Source organism: Quercus suber, unplaced genomic scaffold (genome assembly GCF_002906115.3).
Source record: "Quercus suber isolate HL8 unplaced genomic scaffold, Cork oak 2.0 scaffold_110, whole genome shotgun sequence".
In the NCBI taxonomy this organism is placed as follows: Eukaryota; Viridiplantae; Streptophyta; class Magnoliopsida; order Fagales; family Fagaceae; genus Quercus; species Quercus suber.
The window spans coordinates 1,314,451-1,341,161 of record NW_027069575.1 but is presented as its reverse complement, the minus strand read 5'-3'; the positions used below and the strand labels follow the sequence as shown (position 1 = coordinate 1,341,161).

Sequence of the window (26,711 nt, the reverse complement as noted above, 5' to 3'; positions counted from 1 at the left end):
CCAGCGACCTTGATGACTTGGTCCTTCGAACTGATTTGCCATTCACTGCGTCTGTCACTTCATTCCCCCCCAAAGTTTTGTATGCTGCAAGTGGAGTGTTACGACGGATCCAAGGACCCCTTAGATCACTTGGAGTCTTTCAAGACCCTGATGCACCTTCAAGGGGTGGCAGATGAGATCATATGCAGAGCTTTCCCCACTACGCTAAAGGGTCCCGCAAGGATTTGGTTCAGCAGGTTAATGTCAAACTCCATTAGTACCTTCAAGGAGTTAAGCGCCCAGTTTGCCTCTCACTTTATCGAGAGGCATAGGCATAAGAACTCCACTGCGTGCCTGATGAACATTAAGCAACGGGAGGACAAGACATTGAGGTCTTACATAGCCCGCTTTAACAAAGAGGGCCTTTCAATCAATAAAGTTGACGACAAGATACTTATGGCTGCTTTCACAAATGGGCTATGGAAGGGTAAGTTTCTATTTTCACTATATAAGAATGACTCAAAAACTATGTCGGATGTGCTGTACAAGGCAACCAAGTACATAAATGCGGAAGACGCGCTACTAGCTTGAGAAGAGTAGCCTAAAAAGAGGGAAAGACAGGAAGACGTACAGCAAGATAGGGGGCGAAAGATGGCTAGGATCGGAGAACGGCGGGAGGACGGGTGTTCCAAGTCCCCTGCAGGGAAGTTCACGAGTTTTACCTTGCTGACCGTCCCAATCGACCAAGTCTTGATGCAAATCAAAATTGAAGAAGCTTTGACATTTCACGGCAAGCTGAAGGGTGATCCCAATAAAAGGTCTAAAGACAAGTACTGCCGCTTCCACTATGACCACGATCATGACACGGCCGACTGCTACGATTTGAAGCAACAAATAGAAGCTCTCATAAGACAGGGAAGTTGCAAAGGTTCGTTAGTAAAGAAAGAATGGATCCACCACAAAAGCAAGTCTCCCGGCGGGAGAACGAATGTCCTAGGTCTCCCATAAGAGATATAAGAATGATTGTAGGGGGCATAACAACTACAAGGTCCTCCAAAGAAGCCTGTAAGACTTATCTCAGGATGGTTCATAATGTCCAGCTGACGGGTTTCATACCAAAAATGGCGTGGATCGACAACTTCATTATCGAATTCTCGGAAGAAGATGTCCGACGTCTTCACCACCCGCATGACGATGCACTTGTCGTTAGCATACAGGTAGGGGATTACAATACGCACCGAGTTCTGGTTGACAATGGCAACTCAGCTGACATCCCTTACTATCCAACATTCCAGCAGATGAGGATTGACAGAGAACGACTAGTTTCAACGAACGCTTCGCTTGTTGGTTTTGGAGGAACAAAGGTATTCCCCCTTGGCGTAGTTACATTGTCTGTAACAGTTGGCGACTACCCCCAGTAGATCACTAAGGACGTAACATTTTTTGTGGTCGACTGCTTGTCTGCTTACAATGCCATCCTAGGATGTCCTACCTGTAATTCATGAAAGGTTGTAACCTCAACTTACCACTTAATGATCAAATTTCCTACAGATTATGGAGTAGGCGAGCTGCGCAGAAATCAAGTGGTTGCGCGTAAATGCTACGTAGCTATGATGGAGATGGGTAACTACCTCCAGGCCATGAACATAGAAGAACACCGGACAGTGACAAAGCCCGTTGAAAGACTTGAAGAGATACTCCTCGATGACTCTAAGCTTGATCGAACAACCAAGATTGGTACCCTCGCTAGCCTAATGGTCCGCCAAGCACTTACAACTTTTCTTAAAGATAACCGGGATGTATTTGCTTGGAACTATGAAGACATGCCGAGAATAGACCCTTCAGTTATGGTGCATAGACTAAATGTGTCGCCCTCATTTCTGCCCATCCGTCAGAAGAAGTGGGTATTCGCCCCAAAACGAGACCAAGCTATAGCGGAAGAAGTGCACAAGCTACAGGAGGCAAACTTCATTAGGGAGGTTTACTACCCTGACTGGCTGGCAAATGTGGTGATGGTCAAGAAAGCTAGCGGGAAATGGAGGATGTGCGTAGACTTCATCGACCTGAACAAGGCATGCCCTAAAGATAGCTACCCCCTCCCGTGGGTCGATGTCCTAGTTGACTCTACGGCTTAACACCAGTTATTAAGCTTCATGGTTGCTTTCTCGAGTTACAACTAGATTAGAATGGACAAAGCAGATCAGGAGAAAACTTCGTTCGTTACTAGCCAGAGCCTCTTCTACTATAAAGTAATGCCATTTGGCCTTAAAAACGCAGGCGCGACGTATCAAAGGCTCATAAACAAGATGTTCGCACAACAGATTGGAAGAAATGTCCACGTCTATGTTGACGACGTGCTAGTGAAAAGCCGAAGGGAGGAAGATCACTTGGAGGATCTTAGGGAAACATTCGACACCCTTCGATCCTATAACATGAAGCTCAATCCATGCAAGTGTACCTTCGGAGTGACGATAGGAAAGTTCCTAGGATTCATGGTGTCTCAGAGGGGTATCGAGGCCAACCCAGACAATATTCGGGCCATAATAGAGATGGCAACCCCAAGGAACGTGAAAAAAGTACAAAGCCTCAACGGCAAAGTAGCAGCACTGAATAGGTTCATGTTAAGAGCGACGGATAAGTGTCTACCTTTCTTCCGCACGCTGAAGAAATATTTTGAATGGATGACAGAGTGCCAGCACGTATTCGAGGACTTAAAGACCTACCTCTCATCCCCTCCATTGTTGAGTCCTTCCCAGCTTAGGGAAGAACTGTTCCTCTACTTAGCAGTATCATCGGCGGCCGTCAGCGCAGCCTTAATCAAGGAAGAAGATAAGGTACAGAAGCCCGTGTACTACACAAGTTGAGCACTCCGAGGCGCAGAGGAAAGATACCTATCAATGGAGAAGCTTGCCTTTGCATTAGTTACAGTAGCTTGTAAGTTCAAGCCATACTTCCAAGCTCACACGATTATCGTCCTAACTGACAAACCCCTACGGCAATCGATGAGCAATCCCAAAGCTGCCGGATGAATGGCATTATGGACAATAGAGTTGAGTGAATTCGACATACAATACCACCCGCATACTGCCATTAAGGGATAGGTCGTCGCTGACTTTATTGCGGAATTCACTAACGTAGAATGCCAGGAGGCAGGAGAGTATCCTCAGTGGAGTATACACATGGACGGATCGTCCAACAGTTGGGCTAGCAGAGCAAGTATTGTACTTCGTTCTCCAGAAGGGGACGTGATCGAATGCATGATTCGTCTTAACTTCCCTACGACTAACAATGAAGCAGAGTATGAAGCTCTAGTAGTAGGAGTAAATCTCACCAAAGCAGCAAGAGCCACGAGTTTAATTATTCATTGTGACTCCCAAGTCGTCATAAACCAAGTAAACAGCGATTACGAGTGTAAGGGCGAGAGGATGAAGAAGTACTTGGAGCAAGCAAAGAGAAGGGTGGACGACCTACAGGCCAAGATTGTTCAAATCCCCAGAGGAGAGAACGAGCAAGCTGACCGTCTTGCTAAGGCCGCATCAGCAATACACATGGTCATTCCCAACAAGTTACTCTCCTTTATTCAACTTTCGCCATTGATAAATGTCATCAATATGCAAGAAATAGGTTCTGAGAGCAATTGGACCACCCCTGTAGTCTTCTACTTGAAAACGGCACATTACCCGATGATAAGAAGGCTGCTAGAAAGTTGAAGGTTTAAGCGGCATGGTTTGTCTTGATAAAGGACGTATTGTACAAAAGGGGTTTCTCTCGACTATACCTAAGATGTTTAAACCCCAAAGAAGCGGATTATGTCATGAGAGAAGTACACGAAGGGATCTGCGGTAACCACTCAAGGTCGCGGTCATTGGTATATAAACTGATTCGGACTGGATATTATTGGCCTACTATGCAAAAGGATGCCCAGACTTATGTCAAAGCCTGCGACAAATGCCAGAGATTCAGCAACATCATCAAACAGCCAACGGAAGAGTTGGCCCTGATGACAGCCCCGTGGCCATTAGCTTAATGGGGACTCGACATCATGGGTCCATTCCTAATAGCAAAATGACAATTGAAATTCCTTGTAGTCGGTATAGACTATTTCACTAAATTGGTAGAAGTAGAAGCCTTGGCTACCATTACGGAGAAGAATGTGAGAAGCTTCGTCTAGAAAAACATCATCTGTAGATATGGGATCCCCAGAGCCTTGGTCTCAGACAACGGGAAGCAATTCGACAACGACTCATTCAAGGATTTTTGCTCACAATTGGGAATCAAAAACCACTACTCCTCTCCCACCCACGCACAAGCCAATGGGCAAGTTGAAGTCATGAACCGATCCTTGCTTAAAATCATCAAAACTCAGCTCAAGGGGGCAAAGGGTGTATGGCCAAAGAAGTTGCCAAGCGTACTAGGGGCATATAGGACGACAGCAAAGACACCTACTAGGGAAACACCGTTCCGATTAGCTTATGGAAGTGAGGCAGTCATCTCAACAGAAGTCGGACTCATGAGTTACCGAGTGGGTAATCATGATGAAAGAAAGAATGACAAGGCTATGCGTCTACAGCTTGATCTAATAGATGAAGTCATGGCGACAGCTGAGCAGAGACTTGCACGGTACCAGGACCTCATGGCCAAGCACTATAACTCTTGGGTCAAACATAGAGACTTCAAGGTTGGAGACCTTGTCTTAAGGAAAGTAATGGGTACCGTTAGAGACCTCACCCAAGGAAAGCTTAGCCCTAACTGGAAGGGACCCTACAGAATCACATCATGGCAGAGGAAAGGCACCTATCACCTAGAGACACTAGACGGACAGAAGTTGCACCATCCATGGAACACCAAGCATCTCCGAAAATACTACCAATAGGGAAGATAGCATGAAGAGCGACACTCCTCATTTTCCAATTCATTCTAGTTAATTTTTGCTACAATACTTTTTAAGCCCAAAGGGTAGGTCTTTTTTCTTTAAAGAACAATTTTTCTACATACATTTATCATAATAAGAGGAGTTTATTTAGATATGACTGACGTATTTATCTGTTCCTAAATGTTTATTCTATGTGTTTGTTAAGCCCATAAGTGGACGAGTTTAGAGTCCACAAGTGGACGAATTCATAACCAAGTCCATAAATGGACAAGTTCATCTCATAAGGATAAGTTGATATTATTAAAGTCCACAAGTGGATGAATTCATGATTAAGATCATAAGTGGACGAGTTTAGTAGTCTACTTGATGGGTACACCCCACTTGTGAGCTCATGCTTATAAGCTGCGGGTGAGAGGCATCTTTTCCCGATGTGGGATTGAGCAAATCCGTACAGGTGGCATCGGCCTCCTCGGCCCATTCCCAAAGCGGACAATACCTTTTAAGGGAGAGATTTGTTCCTCCACAATTATTATATGACATGTTTTAACATCAACATGAATATTTTCATTGTTACCTTTTCATTGTATTATTTTATTACATCTAACTCTTTTTTATGAGTTTTTTTTTTTTTTTTTTTAATTCATTTGTTAGGTTTTCACTTAATTTTTCTCTCTCTCTCTCTCTCTCTCTCTCTCTAAGTTTTTTTTTTTTTTTCCCAAATTCATATTCTCTAGTGGTCATCTATAATTAAAAATATATTTACAAATAAAATAAACATTATCTACAATACTTTTAACCTCAACAACCAAATATTTTAGTATTGCCTATCTTGCTTAGTTGTTCGTGTAAAATTTGATTTTGGGGCCCATTTCTTCATTTGAAGCTCCCATATTGCTTAATTTGTCCATTTTTCATTCTTTTTGGGTCCCTCATATGCACAAAACTCATAATCCATGCTTCATCACAACGTTTTCTTTGCCATAAGTGTAGCCAATTTCCAGCTATAGTAGCCTTTCTTGGTCATGATGCATCCCTTCTCAGGCCTTTGTTGCATTCTTCCGACATTCTTCAAACATCTTCTTCCTTTTGCATGGTTCTTCCTTTATAACATCCAATCCATCCAGTCTTTTATACTATCATTCTCAAGGCATTTTCATGCCTTCTTCAGACTTCCTTCGTGGCTTATTCAAGGCATCTTCATGGCCATCTTTGTGGTTTCTTCAAGGAATTCTTTGAGGCATCTCTTCATGGAATCTTCAAAAGCTTATCCAAACACAAATCTCCATCAAACTTCCACCTTAAGTTTGAAAGGGGTTTTAGAAATATATTCGTCCAATAGTATAGGCCCAAGCCTAACCTAATTTCTGTGCAAGCCAAATCTTATACTTATATAACAAGTCTATCAACTATAGTTACTATATGGTTAGTCTTGAGTTTAGCCTATTATATATACTCATGTTGGGTTCAATGTAACACATGATTTATGCTACACTCATATATAAAAGATATAATCCTTAAAGACTTCATTCGTGAACGTAGGTCGTCAAGTTAAACCATGTAACCCTTGTTTGTTCTTGTATTGCTCTATTTATGTTTCCATTTCCACATTTATTTTAGCATATTTAACAGTGTTTATCAATGTATAATTTAAAATCACTTATTTTTATAAGTCTAAATATTAGACCAGGTACATTAACCAAAATGCATTAACTTAAATAACATGTTTTTTAACATATATTTTTCAATTTTTAAAATACATCAATACCAGCTAAAATACTTACAAGTCGGTAAATTCGATATATTATCCAGTAAATTTTTAACATTTTCCATTGTACCAGGTTTAATTAGGCAACTGCCTAAGTTGACTACTGGGAAGGCTAATCCTAGTTAGAAATATATACAATAACATGATGCTAATCTCGCAACTCAAATACCTCCCTTTAAATCTCTAAAAATTTTGTATACGGGAAATACCAATTAAATAACAAGTACTTTGTAAGAAAGACTTAGAAAAGTGAAAAACGTGTCACAGGCATAAAATTGTGAGTTTTAAGTCGGATTTTAAATGGACCAACCACTACACCTTGCTTTGTTTCCTTTTTCTCAATTTTTTTTCCCCCAAAGTAGGGGAGGTTTATACGTGGGGGAGAAATGGCATAAGACAGACCAAAGTTTGCAGTCCATCCCATTAAATTAAAAAAATAAAAATAAAAATAAAAATAAAAAAGGATAACTTTTCCTTGGAACATATCAAACAAAATGGCTGTTCTTTACTGCTACAGTGCTACGTGAGATATTTCCCTTTCTCATCAATCAGCATGAGGTTTTCTGTAGATATTTAAAAAGGACTGGGATCAAGTGCAATATCTTCTGCAATATCTATCTAAGATATTGCATTTGATGTAATTGGTATAGATAGATGAAATTTAAAGATAAAAAATAAGTAAAAATTAAAAATTAAAGATTAAAAACTTTTTAAAAAACTCTCTGCCATTAGCAGCAACCACACAACAAAAAAACTTTTTAAAAAAAGTTTGTGAGGGAATTAAGTGAATTGCGTAGTCCAATTCCATTAAAGACAAGCTGGGTTCATAGGGTGTCAATACCTTACTATCTTGGCCGGTACGGATGGTATTTTTCATTCTTTCACTTTTGCCGGTATAAACACCTTTGTTTCATTCCAATTTGAATACCGGACATACTGGGTCATTTCGTCCATTTCGGAGAAAACATAGGATTCCGGCCCAAAAATATGTACCGGACCGAAACAAAACCAAAAGTTACAAAATCAGATTTAAATCTAAAAACTAAAAATTAGTCTCTCTCTCCTCACACAATAACTTACTATTGCTCACATTAACGTTGCTACCACCATTTTGCCTTCATGGCAGTTAGCTCAGGTATTGGCAAGCTCCTTCTCTCTCCTTCTTCTTCTTCATCTTCTTCTTTTTCGTTTTCTCTTTCTTTGCTCTCTCACCCAGATGCCTTCTGTCTTCTAGTCTAGTTCATTTTAACTTTTCTAAGGGATCGTTTGGTTGGAGGGGTGGAAAAATAGGATGATAGAAAATTGTGAAAGCATGAAAAAGTGGGAGGATATAAAATATTTTATTTTTTTCCTTATTTTTATTTGATTGAGAGTGAAAAAGTGGAGGAATAGAAAAAATGAGTTTAAATAAATTTAATCATATATCCTTATTAAGAATGATGCCAAATTTACTCATACTTTTTCATATTTCCCCTCTTTGTTTTGGGTGTCTTCTACCAAACCCACGTGAAAGTTACTTTCAATTTCAAATTTTAATTATTGAGTACCATATGTCAATGCCATGATGTCATTGATATGTCATTGGTCCAAAAGAAAATAATTTATATTATTAATTTGACTATTATTTTTAATATTAGGTTCTATTTAGATACCGTTTATTTTATTGAAACTAAAAACTTATAATTGAAATTACTATAAATAAAGATAAAAATTATTTTACTAAAACTAAAAACTTATAACTGAAAATACTGTAAATAAAGGTAAAAATTAGCTAAAATGGTACAGTGCAGTCCATGAATAGTACCAAAAATTTTAGTGGGACCAATGAATAATAAATAAAAAAAAGCTGAATAATGAAATAATTTTCATTTTTCATTGATATCCAAACGAAGGCTTAGTGAGCGTCTGGATACAACGTTTTCTCTTAACGTTTGCGTCTGGCGTTTGTAGTCTATGGGACCCGCGGCTATAGTAGCATCCATTAAACGCCCAAGACTGAAGAATGCATCTATAAGTGGGTCCATGCACTGTTCACAGGAAGGGTCGTCAATGGGCCAGGTCGGGCCGGCCCGACCCATTTTTACTTAGCACATGGGCACAATGGGCTATTAACTAGTTAATGGACTGGATCAGGCTAGACCGAAAGAGAAAATCTTAGCCCATGACCCTGCCCATGGGTAATGCCCATTTTGTTTTTAAAAAGTTGGGCTACCGGGTTGGGCCTAATGGGCTACCTATGGGCTTGTATTAGCTTATTATTTTACTATTTTTATAAGGAAAGAATCAATTTTTTATAAGGGAATAATCAATTTATTTTTTTAAATGAAAAAATTAAAGAATTTAATACTTAATTACAAATTTTTTTTACAGTCAAATCTATTTAATTTTTTGTTTTATTGATGGAAACCTATTTAATTTTTTTATTAAGGCTTTAAATAGTTTTTTTTTATTTTTATCTTTAATAAAAAAAAAATGTTAAATGGTTAATTCAAATTTGCTAGACTACTAAACAAATATATATTTAGTAGACTAAGTTTAGCATAATTACTTTGAGTATCTTAGTGATTGAGGGAGTTCTCTTAAGAAATTCCTTTATAATATCTCAAGATCAATCCTTCATACACTTCCTATATATTTTTGTTATGAATTATGAGTTATTGGGCTGGGCAATGGGTTAGGCTACTAGGCTGTACAATGGGTTAGGTTACTGGGCTAACCCACTAGGTACCCATGAGCAAAAAAATTAGTCCACAGCCTGACCTACTAGGCTACCCATGGGCCTCAAAAACAACGTGTCAGGCCGCCCATTAGCCCCGTGGGCCGTCAGGTTTTGGGTCGGGCTGTAGGCTATAGGCTATTTGATGACCCCAACCCACAAAACTCTTTTTTCAACAAAATTTTTATTAAAATCATTTGTCAGTGGGTCCTGTGAATCGCACGGGACCCACAAACTTCTTTTTCAGCAAAATTTTCATTAAAAATGAGTCTCACGGCACTATTCACACATTTAAATATTATTTTGCTACAATGTTTTCAGTTTTCAGTAATAAGCGGTATCCAAACAGATCCTTAGTATTATTATTTGGATTTGGATTCTCAATGAAAAAAAAAAAATATATATATATATATATAATAAATTAGCGATAATTCTGAAATAGTACACCGATATTAATTGGTATCGAAATATTTTGTTTCTTTGACTAAACGAAATAGTCTTTGGTATGGTATTGACTCTCTTAGTTCATACTTCACAAGGAATTTGTTTTTCCAAACACGTGCTTAACGGATGATTAGTTGACTAACCAAAAATTTTTACTGGCTTCCCACTTTCCTATTGTTGCGGAAAAAATATACGTCTAGGTAATGGTATCAACTATCAAACTATTAGTATCACCAGAATTATTGCTACATTTTCCTAAAAAAAAAACCGCAATACTAAGGTTACAAACTATTTTACAATATTCTTAAAAATTATTGATGTAGATAATTTTTAGTAGTTTTGATCTAAATTCACCATTAATATCACTTTTTTATTTACCAATAATCGTTAAGTGAGTTAATACCGTACTGAAAGTTGTTTTGGTTTGTCAAATAAATGAAATATTTCAATACCAGTATATTGTTTCGAAATTTTTGCTAATTATATATATATATATAATTAGCTAAAATATTTAAATGATAAGTTTACATCTTATATATTTTTATTTTTAGAATACATATGTCATCTATCCAATCAATCAATGATAATAATGGAAATCTATGATTTCAAAACTTAAAAAACCAATAATATACATATATATATATATATATATATGAAAATATGAAACCTTTGTTACAATAGGTGAATTAAGTACGTGAGAATGGAATAGTGGGAAACATTTACGTGGACTTGAGCCACTTGAGTGAAAGCTTGCCTTAAGGCCATCTGTCAAAGCTTTAACCCATGTCTTTTCACTTTGTCTGTTGGTCACATGACCATGTGGGGTAAAGAGTGAAGTTAAAGACAAAGCCCTCTCACTTTCATCAGAAATTCACGTGGGGTGAAAACCAAAAGATCTTTAACCAAAAAAAGAAAAAGAGAAAAAGAAAACCAAAAGGTGAAATGGAAAAAAGAGAAAGAGGCTTGGCAGATGTGGTGGTGAGAGAGAGACTGAGAAGAAGAAGAAGCAAAAGTAGCAGCAATGGTGTTCTGCTTCTTACTCTACTTCTTTTCAACCCTCGTTTTCCAAAAATTTGCAAAGAAATCAAAACTTTGTTTTGCTCTGGTATCCACTTACCGGCTGTTACGGCAAGAAATCTTAATCGCTGGTGGCATCAGCAATTTATAAAAATATTAAAAAATAATTTGTAATTTTTTAACATTTTCTCAAAAAAAAAAATAAAAAAAAGTTAACATTACTTCATTTTCTTCCTATTCACTTGTCTTTAAGGCCTTTTAGTAGATGAGTTTGAGTAATATTATTTATAATTTTTTGAAATATGTGTGGATAAAAAAGTACATAAAAATGTGTATAATATTATTTAAAAACTAAAAATAAGCATTTGAAATACCCTACCAAATGCACCTTTAGGGTCCGTTTGGATGGAGGAGTGAAAAATTGGAAGGATGGAAAACTTTTTTGTTTGGTTGGAGAGAAAAAGGAAAAGATGGAAAATGTAATTTATATAAATTGACTATCATACCCTTGGTACATAATATATAAAAAATAGATTTATTTGTACTCATTAAATAATATAAAATTTACCACATCATATATATAAATTTATATTTATATTTTTATTATTATAATGTAAATTCTTTTGAATACAAAATACAAATAAAAGAAAAGTCGTTATAAAAATATGTCCTTTCCCATAATGCGAAAAGAACGAAGCTTCATTAGAATACAAAATATACAAATGCCAACTATTTAATTGATCACAACATGACAAAGTCATCATGGGTGTAGGTGGAAGGCATAAATGCTGGTTGGTGGAGGGCATTACCCTAAAACTGCATCATTTGCAGTTTTCCCTCATTGCTTTTCCTCCCAAATCGGGAGGAAAAATTTTGTGGGCCCGGGAGAGAAAATTTTCTCCCGGGCATTCCACTCTCCCTATTTTCCCTCCACTCCCAAATTGTGGGAGGATGAAAAAGTGAGATGATGGAAAATATTTAGTTTTCCTTCTTATATGTTTGGTTAGAGGGGTGGAAAAGTGGGAGAGTGGAAAACTTTTTTGTTTGGTTGGAGAGAAAAAGGAAAAGATGGAAAATGTAATTTATATAAATTGACTATCATACCCTTGGTACATAATATGTAAAAAATAGATTTATTTGTACTCATTAAATAATATAAAATTTACCACATCATATATATAAATTTATATTTTTATTTTTATTATTATAATGTAAATTCTTTAGAATACAAAATACAAATAAAAGAAAAGTCGTTATAAAAATATGTCCTTTCCCATAATGAGAAAAGAACGAAGCTTCATTAGAATACAAAATATACAAATGCCAACTATTTAATTGATCACAACATGACAAAGTCATCATGGGTGTAGGTGGAAGGCATAAATGCTGGTTGGTGGAGGGCATTACCCTAAAACTGCATCATTTGCAGTTTTCCCTCATTGCTTTTCCTTCCAAATCGGGAGGAAAAATTTTGTGGGCCCGGGAGAGAAAATTTTCTCCCGGGCATTCCACTCTCCCTATTTTCCCTCCACTCCCAAACAATGGAAAACCCACTTTTCTATCCCATTTTCCCTCCTATATTTTCCATCCCTCCTAAAATCTGCTGAACCAAACACAGTGTTAGTTTCACTAACCAAACATGATTGCCTTTGTAAGAACTCAATCATTCATTCAGGGCGGAGGCACATGTAATGTTTTTTTGGAGGTGCCCCCACCCTCCAAAAATTTGAAATTACTTTATAATAATATTAAAATAGGCTGCATTCTTAAAATTGTAATTATTGGCCCTACCAAAATTTCATAAATCACAATTTACCTGAATTTGCCTATCATTTCCTTTAAAATCAAACGATGGCCCCTTTAGAGTTTGCCCCACTGTTAGTTTATCAAGTAGACCCTACTCAATTAAAGCATAAACTTTTACCAAACTCTAACAAATACACTGATATGGAAGAATTATAGCAGGTACCATGAGCTTAACCCGTCAGCTTCTGCTCTGGCTGACGGGTCAAGTTGTGATGTAAGCTAAACATAATGAATGCATGCTGACTAGACCAAGACAAAACCGACGGGCTGAAGTCCCCAAGTCTAACTGACGGCAATTTGAAGCCCCTAGGCTACTGAACGAAGCATGAAGCTGACACTCAGCTGAAGGGAAGTGCAGGCTGACGGTTTAAAGGCTGACGGTTCTATGAAGACCATGACTTGGTCACCACGCATGGGTTTTAGGGAGATTGCTTGTATTCCACGCCCAGTATCAGAGTCCTATAAGGAAAGGATTCCGCAATCTACGCGCATAAGGATTCCTATAAGGAAAAGACTTCTACTCCAAGGAAGAAAGGTCCACCCTTTACTACTATAAAAACTCCAATACCCTCATAGGCCGAGGTACGCATAATTAACCCCTCTCTAGCACTCTAGAGTTGAAAAGAAGTTCTAACTTGACCTTCGGAGGGTATTTGGCCGGCACCACACCGGTGCTCTCTGTGAGGTCTTTTTCTTTTTTGTTGTGTAGGTGTCGTTTTGAGCGTACAAGTATCGCGCAACTCACTGGTGAGATTTTCGGCATCATCAGTTGGCGCCGTCTGTGGGAAACGGTTCAAGGATTAAGCCACTTTATCGTTTCCCGGACTAAAGGATTGCATGGTACTCACTCGCTCAATGGCAACTACTAATGAAGTACAAGGAGAGGAACCACCCACGACTGCCCTCGAGAGACAAGTTCAGACTCTAGGTGCTGCCGTGGAGCGTCTCACCAAACGAAACCTCGACTTGGAAGAACAGCTGCGCCGGAAGGAGGCAGCCCCAAATGACCAACCAGAAGATCAGGAAGAAATTAGCGCTCCAAGAGGAAACTAGGAGAGACCTGAAGGCAGCCGCGCCCCAAGCAGGCCGGAGAGGCAGCATGTAAGCATGCCATCCCTCATGGATGCGACTCCACCACATATTGCCGCCGAGATGCAAGCAATGAGGGAACAGATGGAGGTCATGATGAACGCCCTCAAGGGTAGAGTCTCTAGCGATCTTGACGATCTAGTCAACCGTACCGATTCACCCTTCACCATGGCCGTAAACTCTTTCCCCCTACCCCACAAGTTTCGCATGCCAAATATAGATAGCTATGACGGGGTGAAGGATCCTTTGGATCATCTGGAGACTTTCAAAACCCTGATGCATCTTCAAGGAGTGGCAGATGAGATTATGTGCAGGGCCTTTCCCACCACACTCAAAGGCCCTGCAAGGATATGGTTCAGTCGGCTGACGCCCAACTCTATCAGTACCTTTAAAGAGCTAAGTGCCCAATTCACTACACACTTTATTGGGGGGCATAGGTATAAGAAGTCCACAGCATGCCTAATGAGTATCAAGCAAAAAGAAGACGAGACGTTACGATCCTACATAACGCGCTTTAATAAGGAAGCACTATCGGTTGACGAAGCCGACGACAAAATACTTGTAGCGGCCTTTACCAATGGGTTGCGGAAGGGCAAGTTTTTGTTCTCTCTATACAAGAATGACCCAAAGACCATGTCGGAAGTGCTCTACAGGGCTACCAAGTATATGAATGCTGAGGACGCGTTGCAGGCCCGAGAAGAGAAGCCAAGGAAAAGGGAAAGGCAGGAGGATGCGCGACCAGACCAAGGAAGAAAGAGGCCCAGAACAGGAGATCGAAGAGACGAAAAGCGTTCCAAGCCTCCGGGAGGAAGATTCACAAGCTTCACCCCGCTGACCACCCCAATAGATCAAGTCCTAATGCAAATTAAGGACGAAGGGGCGCTGACCTTCCCTGGAAAATTGAAGGGGGATCCCAACAGGCGCTCCAGAGACAAGTATTGCCGCTTTCACCGAGACCACGGCCATGATACAGCCGACTGTTACGATTTGAAACAGTAAATTGAGGCACTTATAAGGCAAGGGAAATTGCAGAAGTTCGTAAGCAAAGAAAGAGCGGATCCAGCACCTCCAGAACATCCTCCCCGACGGGACAACGACCGACCAAGACCCCCCGTTGGTGACATACGAATGATTATAGGAGGGATCGCTACCAGGCCGTCCAAAAAGGCTCGAAAGACGTACCTTCGGATGGTCCAAAACGTTCAGCTGACGGGTCCAGTGCAAAATGTGGCCCGAAGGGAAAGCCCCGTTATCGAGTTCTCAGAAGAAGACGCGCGACGCCTACGCCACCCGCACGACGACGCGCTTGTTGTCAGCTTACGGGTAGGGGACTACAACTTGCATCGAGTGTTGGTCGACAATGGCAGCTCGGCAGACATCTTGTACTACCCAGCATACCAGCAGATGAAAATCAGCAGGGAACAGTTGATTCCAACAAACGCCCTGGTATTTTGGTCATTTTTTGGGTTTAGGTGTTATTTTGGTCATTTTTTAGGTTGAAGGGGTATTTTGGTAATTTTAGTAGTTTTGGGGTTGGGTAATTGGGTACCCAATTAAAACCCAATAAACATTTGTGTTAATTGGGTTTAATTGGGTTAATACCCATTTAACCCAATTAATAATTGGGTGGGTTTGGGTTTATTTTAAGTGGGTGGGTTTGGGTGGGCAAATGGATTTGGGTTGATTTTGCCACCCCTGCCCAACCCAAGATTTCTTTGCCAAAGCATTGGCAACCTTATTACAATTTCGTTTCACATGGCAGTAGTGATCCAGGCAATCAATGGTGGACTGTCAAGCCCTTCGGTGTAAAGATTAATTTGTCAAATATATAAGAACCGAAACTCAAACAAAACAATAATAGCATAAACCCACAAAGTTTAAAGAAATAATATAAACCTATATCAGCGTTAATCATATGTAAAGAGAGAACCTGAAGATTGTGGGTGATTCCACTGATTTAGAATGGCAGAAAAGAAGCACCGCCAAGTCGTACGGGAAGAGTTGAAGTGCCGCCGAGTTGGATTGGATATAGTGCATCGCCGATTTGAAGATGGATTGGAAGAGACAAAATTAGAGAGCAGTAGAGCAAGCAAAGGTAGAGAGGCAAACGGAGAAAAGCATGATGAATGTTATAATTTTTGGTTTATATATAAAACCTGTTTAGCGGTAACCAAAACCCATTAAAATTACATCAACGGACAAGATTAAGACAATACTAAATGAAGGGTTCATATTTAGGGGTACCGTACCCCTTTTTTTTGGGGGGTACAGTAGAAAATAGGTAATAATTTAACATTTATTTTAGGTCTTTTTTTTCAATTTCGTGCCATAAAGTTTGGTTTGTTAATTGTCATAGCATATTTTTTATGGTCGATTTTGTTCAAAAATTAGTAAAGTACTGTTCTACTTAACAAAGAGAATCATTAAAGAGCTATTAATAAGTAAGTTAAATAAATAAAAAGGGAATAAATACCTTTAAAATTTTACACTTTAAGAGTGCCTCATAATTTCAAAAGTTTTAATCGAAACATTAAAGTTTAAGATGGTTATAATTAAACCTTTTTTTTTTCAAATGGAACCCTTAACTTTTAAAATTGTATTCATTTAAAACCCCAATCATACATTCAGACTCAAAAATCAAGCTCCAAAATTAAATTTGAAAAATCTAAAGCTTAAAGTGATATAATTTTAGAAGTACGAGATTTGTTTGAAACTAGCAAAGTAATGAGATTTAATTTGTAACCAGTCTTGAATTTTGGATTTTAATTATGGAAGTAAAAATTTAATTTGAAACCTTTCATGAAATATAAGGTCCGTTTGGTTCCCGTAAAATATTTTCCGGAAAATACTTATTTTCCAGAAATGCTATTTTCCGGAAAAGGAAAATATTTTTAAGTGTTTAGTTGTATTATGAAAATTGTTGTGGAAAATATTTTCATGTGTTTGGTTCTATTAGGAAAATGCTATTTTCCTAAATTTTTTCACAATTTCTGGCAACAACAACAACAACAAAAAATTCCGGCAACAACAACACTGAGTCGTTGACGAGATCGAGGAAGAGAGAGCGATGGGTCGCCGTTTGGGTCTAGGTCGAAGGCGATGGTTCGAAGTCGAAGGTCGAACGTGATGGGTCGTCGGTCGAAGGTCTGGGTCGACGGTCTGGGTCTGGGTCTGGGTCGAAGATCGGTGGGTCGTGGGTCTTCGTGGGTCGACGTCGAGTGGCGATGGGTCGTGGGTCTTCGTGGGTCGACGGCGAGTGGCGGTGGGTCGTGGGTCGACGGCGAGTGGCGATGGGTCGCCGGAGTTGGGCTCTGGGTTCGTGGCTCTCTCTTCTTCCTTGCTCTCTCTCTCTCTCTCTCTCTCTCTCTCTCTCTCTCTCTCTTTTTCCGGAAGTAAATTAAAGGTAAAATGAGAACAGAAATGATTTTCCGTAATCAGAAGGTATTTTTGAAGGTCAACGGAAATGATTTTTCGTTTGACCGAATTTTCCTTTACACCCAAACAGCCTATTTTACGGAAAATGCTTTCCTGAAATTGTTTTCACCCAAAACAAACGGACCCATAGTGTTTAAATACTTTTTCTACCAACACACAGGCCTGTTCTAGCTTTGCCTTTTCCCTCTCAATGATTGTCAGTTGCACGCGGAACACGAGGAAGGACTAGGAGAGGCACTCTTTTTCATTTTGAGTTAAAGGAGACTTGATGTTAGCCAATAGAACGAGAAGGGTATCTCTTTTAGTTAACGGAGAGGTATTTTTTTATACGAAATTTTTTACAAATGGCTGAAGCAGTAAGTAGTGATTTCATATCTAATCCACTGTTAACCCCAATTATTTTTAACCCATCCTTCGTTGCTATCAAGTCAACATGGAATTTTTGCATATTTTTGTAGTATCTATGTACAAAGTCAAAAAGAAGTTTGCCTTTTAAAGCAACAACTAGATCCCTTGACCCCACTTTCCACCTGATGCATGATTCGGTCTATTAATTTATGAACTATGATAAGGGAAGTTTTGTAGCATTGATAAACTTGTCCATATTAGGCAAAGGCGATGGCCCTAATAAACTCGTCAGCCTCACCCACACGTCCATAGCCCGAGCAACGATAAGATAAGGTTGACGGCCCCACCTAAAAGTTGACGACTGCACCTCTAGGGCGTCAAACACCTCAAGGTGACGACTGGAATATGCAGACGGAGATAAGAAGCCGACGGAAGGAAGCTTAAGGGAATAATAGAACCTCTGACGAATGACATGGCCTTACTTGGTCTACACGCATAAGCATATAAGGAAATATCTTGTACACCACGCTCAATCCTAGTCAAGAGAGTTCTATAAGGAAAGAACTCCGCAAAATACGCAAATTAAAAGAGAATCTCTCTAACAAGGAAACATCTTCTTAACCAAGGCACGGATGTCAACCATACACTACTATAAAAACCCCGAGACCCTCACAAACCAAGGTCGGCATAATTCCCCCTGTTCTGACACTCTAGAGTTGTGAAAGTTCTTTAACTTAATCTTCAAAGGGTCTTCGGCCGGTACCACATCGATACTCTCCTAGGGTTTTCTTTATTTTTGTTTCGCAGGTCTAGTTTCGAGCATGTGAGTATCGTGTGGCTTACTGACGATTTTCAGCATCATCAGTTTGCGCTGTCTGTGGGGAATACAACGACTTGTAAGCCATATTATCACTTTCCGAACCAAGAGTTGCATGGTACGTACTTGCTCGATGACGACCACCGACAACGCTTAAGGAGACAAACCACGCACGGCCACACTCGAGAGACAGGTTCAAACTCTCGCCATTACTGTAAAGCGCCTCACCAAGCAGAACCATGATCTGGAAGAGCAGCTGCGCCAAAAGAACACAGGCCCTAGCACTCAAGAGGAAAACCAAGAAGGCTCCAGCGCTGAGAGAAGGAACGGATGGACTTTATGATGAACGCCCTTAGAGGACGAGGGTCCAGCGACCTTGATGACTTGGTCCTTCGAACTGATTTGCCATTCACTGCGTCTGTCACTTCGTTCCCCCTTCCCCCAAAGTTTCATATGCCGCAAGTGGAGTGTTACGACTGATCCAAGGACCCCTTAGATCACTTGGAGTCTTTCAAGACCCTGATGCACCTTCAAGGGGTGGCAGATGAGATCATATGCAGAGCTTTCCCCACTATGCTAAAGGGTCCCGCAAGGATTTGGTTCAGCAAGTTAACGTCCAACTCCATTAGTACCTTCAAGGAGTTAAGCGCCCAGTTTGCCTCTCACTTTATCGAGAGGCATAGGCATAAGAACTCCACTGCGTGCCTGATGAACATTAAGCAATGGGAGGACGAGACATTGAGGTCTTACATAGCCCACTTTAACAAAGAGGGCCTTTCAATCAATAAAGTTGACGACAAGATACTTGTGGCTGCTTTCACAAATGGGCTATGGAAGGATAAGTTTCTGTTTTCACTATATAAGAATGACTCAAAAACTATGTCGGATGTGCTGTACAAGGAAACCAAGTACACAAATGCGGAAGACGCGCTACTAGCTTGAGAAGAGTAGCCTAAAAAGAGGGAAAGACAGAAGATGTACAGCAGGATAGGGGGCGAAAGATGGCTAGGATCGGAGAACGGCGGGAGGATGGGTGTTCCAAGTCCCCTGCGAGGAAGTTCACGAGTTTCACCTTGCTGACCGTCCCAATCGACCAAGTCTTAATGCAAATCAAAATTGAAGGAGCTCTAACATTTCACGGCAAGCTGAAGGGTGATCCCAATAAAAGGTCTAGAGACAAGTACTGCCGCTTCCACCATGACCACGATCATGACACGGCTGATTACTACGATTTGAAGCAACAAATAGAAGCTCTCATAAGACAAGGGAAGTTGCAAAGGTTCGTTAGTAAAGAAAGAACGGATCCACCACAAGAGCAAGTCCCCCGGTGGGAGAACGAACATCCTAGGCCGCCCATAAGAGATATAAGAATGATTGTAGGGGGCATAACAACTACAAGGTCCTCCAAAGAAGCCTGTAAGACTTATCTCAAGATGGTTCATAACGTCCAGCTGATGGGTTCCATACCAAAGATGGCGTGGATCGACAACTCCATTATCGAATTCTCGAAAGAAGATGTCCGACGTCTTCACCACCCGCATGACGATGCACTTGTCGTTAGCATACAAGTAGGGGATTACAATACGCACCGAGTTTTGGTTGACAATGGCAACTTAGCTGACATCCCTTACTACCCAACATTCCAACAGATGAGGATTGACAGAGAGCGACTAGTTTCGACGAACGCTTCGCTTGTTGGTTTTGGAGGAGCAAAGGTATTCCCCCTTGGCGTAGTTACATTGTCTGTAACAGTTGGCAACTACCCCCAGCAAATCATTAAGGACGTAACATTTTTTATGGTCAACTACTCGTCTGCTTACAATGCCATCCTAGGATGTCTTACCTGTAATTCATGAAAGGCTGTAACCTCAACTTACCACTTAATGATCAAATTTCCTACAAATTATGGAGTAGGCAAGCTGCGCAGAAATCAAGTGGTTGCGCGTAAATGCTACATAGCTATGATGGAGATGGACAACTACCTCCAGGCCATGAACATAGAAGAACACCGGATAGTGACAAAGCCTATTGAAAGACTTGAAGAGATACTCCTCGATGACTCTAAGCTTGATCGAACAACCAAGATTGGTACCCCCGCTAGCTTGATGGTCCGCCAAGCACTTACAACTTTTCTTAAAGATAACCGGGATGTATTTGCTTGGAGCTATGAAGACATGCCGAGAATAGCCCTTCAGTTATGGTGTATAGACTAAATGTGTCGCCCTCCTTTCTGCCCATCCGTTAAAAGAAGTGGGTATTCGCCCAGAACGAGACTAAGCTATAGCAGAAGAAGTGCACAACCTGCAGGAGGCAAACTTCATTAGGGAGGTTTACTACCCTGACTGGCTGGCAAACGTGGTGATGGTCAAGAAAGCTAGCGGGAAATAGAGGATGTGCGTAGACTTCATCGACCTGAACAAGGCATGCCCTAAAGATAGCTACCCCCTCCCGTGGGTCGATGTCCTAGTTGACTCTACGGCTCAACACCAGTTATTAAGCTTCATGGTTGCTTTCTCGGGTTACAACCAGATCAGAATGGACGAAGCAGATCAGGATAAAACTTCGTTCGTTACTAGCCAGAGCCTTTTCTACTAAAAAGTAATGCCATTTGGCCTTAAAAACGCAGGCGCGACGTATCAAAGGCTCATAAACAAGATGTTCGCACAACAGATTGGAAGAAATGTCCAGGTCTATGTTGACGACGTGCTGGTGAAAAGCCGAAGGGAGGAAGATCACTTGGAGGATCTTAGGGAAACATTCGACACCCTTCAATCCTATAACATGAAGCTCAATCCATGCAAGTGTACCTTCGGAGTGACGATAGGAAAGTTCCTAGGATTCATAGTGTCTCAGAGGGGTATTGAGGCCAACCCAGAAAATATTCGAGCCATAATAGAGATGGCAACCCCAAGGAACGTGAAAAAAGTACAAAGCCTCAACGGCAAAGTAGCAGCACTGAACAGGTTCATGTCAAGAGCGACAGATAAGTGTCTACCTTTCTTCTGCAAGCTGAAGAAATATTTTGAATGGATGACAGAATGCCAGCAGGTATTCGAGGACTTAAAGACCTACCTCTCATCCCCTCTGTTGTTGAGTCCTTCCCAGCTTAGGGAAGAACTGTTCCTCTACTTAGCAGTATCATTGGCGGCCGTCAGCACAGCCTTAATCAGGGAAGAAGATAAGGTACAGAAGTCTGTGTACTTCACAAGTTGAGCACTCCGAGGTGCAGAGGAAAGATACCTATCAATGGAGAAGCTCGCCTTTGCATTAGTTACAGTAGCTTGTAAGCTCAAGCCATACTTCCAAGCTCACACGATTATCGTCCTAACTGACAAACCCCTACGGCAATCGATGAGCAATCCCAAAGCTGCAGGATGAATGGTATTATGGGCAATAGACTTGAGTGAATTCGACATACAATACCACCCGCATACTGCCATTAAGGGATAGGTCGTCGCTGACTTTATTGCGGAATTCACTAAGGTAGAATGACAGGAGGCAGGAGAGTATCCTTAGTGGAGTATATACATGGACGGATCGTCCAACAAATGGGCTGGCAAAGCAAGCATTGTACTTCGTTCTCCAGAAGGGGACGTGATTGAATGCATGATTCGTCTTAACTTCCCTACGACTAACAATGAAGCAAAGTATGAAGCTCTAGTAGTAGGAGTAAATCTTGCCAAAGCAGCAGGAGCTGCGAGTTTAATTATTCATTGTGACACTCCCAAGTCATCACAAACCAAGTAAACAGTGATTACGAGTGTAAGGGCGAGAGAATGAAGAAGTACTTGGAGCAAGCAAAGAGAAGGGTGGACGACCTACAGGCCAAGATTGTTCAAATCCCCAGAGGAGAGAACGAGCAAGTCGACCATCTTGCTAAGGCGGCATCAGTAGTACACATGGTCATTCCCAACAAGTTACTCTCCTTTATTCAGCTTTCACCATTGATAAATGTCATCAATATGCAGGAAATAGGTTCTGAGAGCAATTGGACCACCCCTGTAGTCTTCTACTTGAAAGACGGCACATTACCCGACGATAAGAAGGCTGCTAGAAAGTTGGAGGTTTAAACGGCACAGTTTGTCTTGATAAAGGACGTATTGTACAGAAGGGGTTTCTCTCGACTATACCTAAGATGTTTAAACCCCAAAGAAGCGGATTATGTCATGAGAGAAATACACGAAGGGATCTGCGGTAACCACTCAAGGTCGCGGTCATTGGTATATAAACTGATTCGGGTTGGATATTACTGGCCTACTATGCAGAAGGATGCCCAGACTTATGTCAAAGCCTGCGACAAATGCTAGAGATTCAACAATATCATCAAACAGCCAACGGAAGAGTTGGCCCTGATGACAACCCCGTGGCCATTCGCTTAATGGGGACTCGATATCATGAATCCATTCCTAATAGCAATATGACAACTGAAATTCCTTGTAGTCGGTATAGACTATTTCACTAAATGGGTAGAAGTAGGAGCCTTGGCTACCATTACGGAGAAGAATGTGAGAAGTTTCGTCTAGAGAAACATCATCTATAGATATGGGATCCCCAGAGCCTTGGTCTCAGACAACGGGAAGCAATTCGACAACAACTCTGTAAAGTTGTGATTTACAACTATGTGTTTTGTTGGCTTTTATTCCGTGCCAAATTTGATTGTAATTTCTATCAATCGTTTATACCCTGTATTTGTTATGGGAATTGTTGTAAGGGGTGTGTGATAGAGAGTGTGTGAAGACTCAAGCAAGTTGGAAGCTGATGGAATCTCGCGGGTATCTCGCGACTAAGCTTCCCGCGAAGTGAAGCATATGCCCTGCACATGCTGGAATGCGAAGAGTCATGACAGATGGAGACAGCTGTCTCTCGCGAGTATCTCGCGGGTAAGGCCTTCCCGCAAGACACCCGCGAGACATGCTGTTCTGCCAGCCTGTACTGACTGATTCACACATTTTGCACCTATCCTATATAAACCCCCATTACCCACAAATGTTGAGGAATGCTTCAGAGAGAAAACCCTAGCCAAACACATTTGTAATTAGAGATTGTCATCCCTACCTTTCTCTATACACTTGCTTGTGGTATCTCCTCAACCCTTCCCTCTCCATTTCCACACCATTGAGAGGTTGATAGCCCAAACACTTACCACACCTTTGGAGAGTGTTGTGTGACGTTTTGGTGCTGCTGGGAAGCATTGGAAGAAGCCTGGAATGGCAGATGCAACATGGAGCTTGTTGCGGGATCCGGATAACTAAGACAAGACACGGTTCCGAGAAGCCTTGTTGGAGTAGGAGCTTGGAGGGCTTAGGTACATCGGGTAGATTAGGCTTGGAGGGTCTCTTGCTTACTCATGTATCCCAACTGATTGTCTAGTGGATCGATTTCCGCTTGGAGGGCGGCGGAGAGGTTTTTCGCCGAGTTCTTCGGTTTCCTCTTCGAAAACACGTCTTGGTGTTTTCTGTGTTTGCATCTCTCTTCCCTACTCTTTTATATTCCATTATACTGCTGTGTTGTTTAGTTTATGGATTAGAGTAGCTATATTGTTCATCCACTCACTTTTACACTATTCCGCACTTTATATTAAAGTTGTGTAAAATCTATCGAGCCGTAATTTTAATCAGGGGTCTAAACAGCTCTTGTGTTTTTCAACACGTTTTCGAGCTTTCAATTGGTATCAGAGCGGGTACACTTGCTTGGTTTAAATACCTTAGTGTGATCCTTGACCCTATTTGAGATGGACCGGTCTCAATCGCTCAATGTTCCACCATTTTTTGATGGGAACAATTACGCATTCTGGAAAGTCAGAATGAGAGCATTTTTATGCTCTATAGAAGATACCGTTTGGGATGCGGTAGAGCTCGGCTGGACTAAGCCGGAAGCTCCTAAGGCAAATTGGGATAAGGCAGCTCTCGCAGCAGCCAATGCAAATAGTAAAGCTTTAAACGCTATATTCTGTGCTGTGTCACCTGATGAATTCCACAGGATCTCTCATATGACAGTTGCTAAGGAAGCTTGGGAGATTTTGGAGACCACTTATGAGGGTACAAAGAAAGTTAAGGACACAAAGCTTCAGATGCTTACCACCAAATTTGAAGAGCTCAAGATGGGTGATGATGAACCATTTGATTCATTCTATGGGAAGCTCAATGAAATTGTAATTGCTAAACTCAATCTTGGGGAGAAGATTGAAGATGCTAAGGTGGTGAGAAAAGTATTGAGGTCCTTGCCTGAAAGTTTTAGAGCAAAAGTTACAGCCATAGAGGAAAGCAAGGATTTGGATGAGATTAAGATTCAAGAATTAGTTGGGTCTCTCCAAACATATCAGATGGGACTGCCTTCCCATAAGATGAGTAAATCACTTGCTCTTAAAACCATCACCGAAAGGATGGGTGATTCCTCCGAAGAAGATGGGGTGGAGAAGGAGGTAGCATTTCTTGCGAAAAACTTCCGCAAATTTCTGAAGATGAAGAACAGTGGGAAACCATTCAACAGAGGAAAATTTTCATCTTCAAGAGGTGATAGGAAAGAGTTTACAAAGAAAGAAGGGAGGGAGTTTCAACCTTCTTCAGAAATTATATGCTATGAGTGCAATGGCCATGGACATCTAAAGAAGGAGTGTCCAAATTTTCTGAGGGGAAAAGGCAAAGCTTATGCCACGACACTCAGTGATTCAGACTCCTCTGATTCTGACTCGGAAGAGAGTTGTGACGGAGAGGGAAACTACTCCGCATTCATGACCATTGCTCATGTGGAGTCATCGGATGATTTGGGTGCACTTGTGAAGGAGCTTGGTGAGCATTCTGATTCAGAGTCTATTGGGAATGTGGAAGAATCAGATGCTGAAGAAGAAGAAGAGAATACAGCTAATCTTCAAGAAAATTACTCCTTATTACTTGAGAAGTCGGGAGAGTATACCAGAGTAGCCAAGGCGGCTGTAAGGAAAATGAAGAAAGCTGAGGAAGATTATAGAAGTCTCTTGATCAGATATAAAGAGGCTAAGTGTGAGATTGAGACACTAAATGGCGAGTTGTCTGAAGCCTATACGAAGGTGAGGTTTCTTGAGCAAGAGGTAGTGCAAGCTCATGCCAAGATAGAAAGAGTCTCCTCCCAGAAGTTAGATGATGTTATCTCATCTCAAAAACCTTTTTCAGACAAGTCCGGGTTAGGATACACCGGAGGAAGCAGCTCATCAGCCAAAGCCACCAAAGAAGTGAAATTTGTAAAGGCCATAGAGCCTATTGTAGAAGAGCCCATTCTTGAGAATGTTAAGGCTGAGAAGAAGAATGTGAGTGAGCAACGGATGGTGAATAAGCCCCGAAATCATTCCATAGGTAGACATGAAACCAGAGGAAGATCTCTCCCAAGATCTCAACGGGGTCCCAGAACGGACTATGTGTGTCACTACTGCGGAATGCAAGGACATACCAGACCTAACTGTCAAAAGCTGAGATCAGACAACAACTCAAGCGCACCTCGGTCACGAGGAAGGAGAAATGACATGAGGTCTTGGGGTGGTGAACAACCGAGAAGTCAGAATCGTGATCCTGGCATGATGGACGTGATGAAAATGATTGGTGCCTTCACCACTTGCTTGGAGAGTTTCACCAGAAGGTTTGACAGTCCAAATTCTCGTACCCAATCCGTTAAGGATATCACCCCAAACGCACGTGACGTGTGGGTGAAGAGGGGTACTCATGCATAAGCATTATAACATGTCCACGCATAAATTCTTTCAATGTTTAGGGACTTTTGCTGTTGCATCGTTTCATGCATTGCTCTATTTTTACTGTTGGTGTTTTGTACCGGTTGTTTTTGTTAATCTTTATTCTCTTGTTCTGTTTTTGGGTGTGTTCAAAAATTCAAAAACACATAAAAAATAGAAAATCCAAAAAGTTTGATCACTTTGTTGAGTTTTGTCTCAAAGCATGTTTTGCCTTGTACCTTTGTACTTATGGCTTTGTGCATTTAACGAGCTTAGCTTGTCTCTCATGCACTCATATCATTGTGGAAGAAATCCTGAAATCTATGTGACTGTTGTAAATAGATCTTCAACCTTGTCATGAATGATTAGTGAATGGTTTTGTTGATCTTGAGACATGCATAGACTCATGCCTATATATCTTCCCACTTTTATTTTCTGCTTTAAAAGAGCTCTCTAATTGTAAATCTCCAAATGAAAAGAGATATAGAGCTGCAAAAGCCTGTCGCACAAACTAGTATTCGACTAGGAAAAAGGGAAAGCGACCAAAATAAAATGTATGATGCCCAAAAAGCCAAAGGCTAACTCATCAAATGAAATATCAAAAATTTCAGGCATCTTTCTCTAAATGAGATTCTCTTTGCTCAAAAGTTGCAAATGATATGTTAAATATGGAGCCAAATGAAAAGCTTCAATGAATTGTTATCAAGTTCATGTGGGAGGTCA

General features: G+C 40.8%; 2 protein-coding genes across 2 annotated transcripts; both read left to right on the top strand.

Moving 5' to 3' along the window:
* The first annotated feature begins 630 nt into the window (after nt 1–630).
* Nucleotides 631–1,400, top strand: LOC112032569 (uncharacterized). Its single transcript, XM_024065343.1, has 2 exons — nt 631–907; nt 1,009–1,400. The coding sequence occupies exons 1-2, from the start codon at nt 631–633 to the stop codon at nt 1,398–1,400; spliced, it is 669 nt and encodes a 222-aa protein (XP_023921111.1).
* A 12,307-nt stretch (nt 1,401–13,707) lies between these two features.
* On the top strand, nt 13,708–14,688 carry LOC136068333 (uncharacterized). The gene has a single exon (XM_065775363.1). The coding sequence runs from the start codon at nt 13,708–13,710 to the stop codon at nt 14,686–14,688; it is 981 nt and encodes a 326-aa protein (XP_065631435.1).
* The last annotated feature ends 12,023 nt before the right edge of the window (nt 14,689–26,711 follow it).

Coding starts and splice junctions, on each gene's coding strand:
- LOC112032569 (XM_024065343.1), top strand. CDS start 631: ATGGCTAGGATCGGAGAACGGCGGGAGGACGGGTGTTCCAAGTCCCCT. Junction 908..1,008: donor AAGACAGGGAAGTTGCAAAG/GTTCGTTAGTAA, acceptor GAATGATTGTAG/GGGGCATAACAACTACAAGG.
- LOC136068333 (XM_065775363.1), top strand. CDS start 13,708: ATGCCATCCCTCATGGATGCGACTCCACCACATATTGCCGCCGAGATG.